At 41.0% G+C, this 2,500-nt stretch overlaps 2 protein-coding genes across 3 annotated transcripts in view; both read right to left on the minus strand.

Moving 5' to 3' along the window:
• Nucleotides 1-2,500, minus strand: part of LOC138024113 (dual specificity mitogen-activated protein kinase kinase 7-like) — a 336,186-nt gene that overhangs the window by 265,476 nt on the left and 68,210 nt on the right. The window lies entirely within an intron of this gene.
• LOC138024078 (probable cytosolic iron-sulfur protein assembly protein CIAO1 homolog) overlaps nt 1-2,500 on the minus strand; it is a 22,214-nt gene that overhangs the window by 10,024 nt on the left and 9,690 nt on the right. For both annotated transcript variants that reach the window (XR_011126892.1, XM_068871170.1), the window contains exon 9: nt 1,757-1,819. Coding sequence is in view for 1 of the 2 variants with exons in the window: in XM_068871170.1 (XP_068727271.1) it covers nt 1,757-1,819 (63 nt within the window). In the remaining variant the exon portion in view is untranslated. The remainder of the gene's footprint in view (nt 1-1,756; nt 1,820-2,500) is intronic.

Consider the following 2,500-nt stretch of genomic DNA (forward strand, 5'->3'; position numbering starts at 1 on the left):
TCGGAGCAGAGTAAAAAACCAAGAAACTCGACCCTCATGTGACGTCGAGCAAGGGAATCGAACCCGGCCAACATTGGTGAGAGGCGAGTGCTCTCACCACTGCGCCAGCCCTGCTCCCGGTACAAATGCCTGACACAAAAAACTGAAGACACTAGATATATGAAAGAAATGTAGTATTTGAGCTGTGGGAAGAAGCATGTTCCAATTTTTAGATTCTCGTAGTCATGCAAGTTACTTGAGCAGTAACAGAAAGGAAAACTAGAACAGGATTTGAACCCACGACACTGCGATACCGGTGCTGTACTATAACTGCAAAGATGGTTAATTTGGGAGTTCGTGATAAACTTGTAGATGAGGTGGCTATGAGGAGACAAACTCACAAAATGACTATCATTAAAACTTGGCTTTATAGCTCACGTGGTAGATCATTGCACCGGGAACGCAGATGTCACGAGTTCAAATCCCAATCAAGCCTGATCAGTTCTGACATTCCTTTCTTTTACTTGTTACGTATTTAAACGGTCATGACTGTGATGATCTAAAAATCTTAATAGGGCGATTAACCCTAACCCTTGAAAAATAAACGTAAAAAAACAGAACATGAACAAAAACGGAAAAAATTTACAGTAATTGGCTTATCGAACAAAACAAACGGGCGCGAATTTTCATTGGCTTAGTGATCGCGGATGTAAACAACGTCATCTCTCCATGGAACTTTCTGGAAAGCGATCGGCTTTTCGCTTTGACGTCATTTGAAATACAGTAATGTGATTGGACAATCGAACTGTTTACTGCCCATATTAGGAGCTTCCTTGGCGGGAATAAGGATAGGCTTTGTTTTTATCAGGCCAGACATTGGTCCGTGAAACAAACAGCGAACACTTCTTTCAAGGTCACACGAAAGTCGCTCTACTCAAGAACTGCTGACCGTTGTGCATAACAAGAATAGTTGCATGTAAAATAGTGATACACCTTATTCCAAAATGGCCGCCATTTTAATATTCTTTTGTTTGATTGCAAATTGGCGCTTTTGGCCTCGTTCAAGGTTAAATATTCCTTTGAATTTTACGTTTGAAAGCGAGGCCAAAAGGGTCAATTTGCAAGGAAACAAAAGAATACTAAAATGGCGGCCATTGTGGAATAAGGTGTATGACCTAGAACTCCGTTGACTGAGTCAACAGGAATAACGCTAATCCTGAATTAGGTTCGTCCGCAACCTGTAAGTTCAGTATGTTGACAATTAATTTAATTCGGTTGAAATCCAAGCCTGCTTTGAGCAAAGCAACCCCGTCGTGCGTCCCGCAAAAGGTCCGAAACTGATCACCAAGCCTGATTTATGTAACTAAAAACGAAGGCGTTTCCGGACATTACTCTATCATTGGCAATTATTTTTGTTTTGTTTATTTTCAAATCGTGTTTCAAGCTGCAGACCAGTTCCTCATCAGCGTAAACTAATCGTATTTTTGCAAATGAACTTTTGGGATTGGAAAAAAGGAAGAGCGCTACCCTCCTCACTCATCTCAGACCCTGTTGTGAGTGTTTTTTCCGAGATCTCCTGTTTTCTACCCTCGCAAAAAATTATCACGTAGCTTATTCCACCTGTAGGGGCAGTATGGGAAAATATATTCCGAGCCCTCGTTCAATAATAATTGCATTTTTCGTCTTCTGCTTAAAACGCGCCAAACAGCAGCCCCCTTCCCTTCAGGGGGCCAATGGTCGGACTCTCAACCCAGCATAGTGCATAGTGCCTCCATACCTTCCTGGTTTCCCGGCTCGTAACATTGCCATATTCTTAGCGTTTTATCATCACTGCAGGACACTGTAAAAAAAAAAAGAAATGAACTAAGAATTTTCAGAATAAGTTCTTCCAACCATTTGACTTGATTTGCGTTCATTGTTAAGTAATGGACCAGCTAAAAGGTAGGCAGGAGTACGGCAAAACTCATTAAAAAGGTGCGAACAGTTAATTGTTAATTCCATTTAAATTGGCTCATCTCATTGGCTAATACCAAAAAAACCCGAAAAAACTAAGAACAAATTTTAAAAAAACCTCATTTTTAGGCCTTGTCTTTTCCCTACCCCTATTATCTGTCTCTTGGTGAAATTTGGCTTTTGCTCTATGCGCCAATTAGCACCACAAAATTATTGACCCTATTGCCGAGGGCTATTGTTTTCTGCCTGCTTCTTAGCCGGACCATTACTTAATGTCAGTTTACAGTCCTCAATTAGTGCTCCAGCGCTAGAACGACTAGACGCTTAAGTAAAGTTCCTTTCCTTTCCTTTCCAGAATATATGACGACCGATTATAACTCAGACAAACTCCGAGTCCTTCTAAAAACAGTCGAACGCGTGGATACCGGTCCATGCCTTTGAGTCCAGCTGACAAGAATGCCAAGCTCCGACACTGAATAAACTTCCAGGCAATAAAGAGAAGATGTTCTACAAGGAAAAAAAATACGAGTACTCCTTCGAAAATAAGAACTTCTGATTTTTATGATGT

The sequence above is a fragment of the Montipora capricornis genome, chromosome 2 (genome assembly GCF_036669925.1).
Source record: "Montipora capricornis isolate CH-2021 chromosome 2, ASM3666992v2, whole genome shotgun sequence".
NCBI lineage: Eukaryota > Metazoa > Cnidaria > Anthozoa > Scleractinia > Acroporidae > Montipora > Montipora capricornis.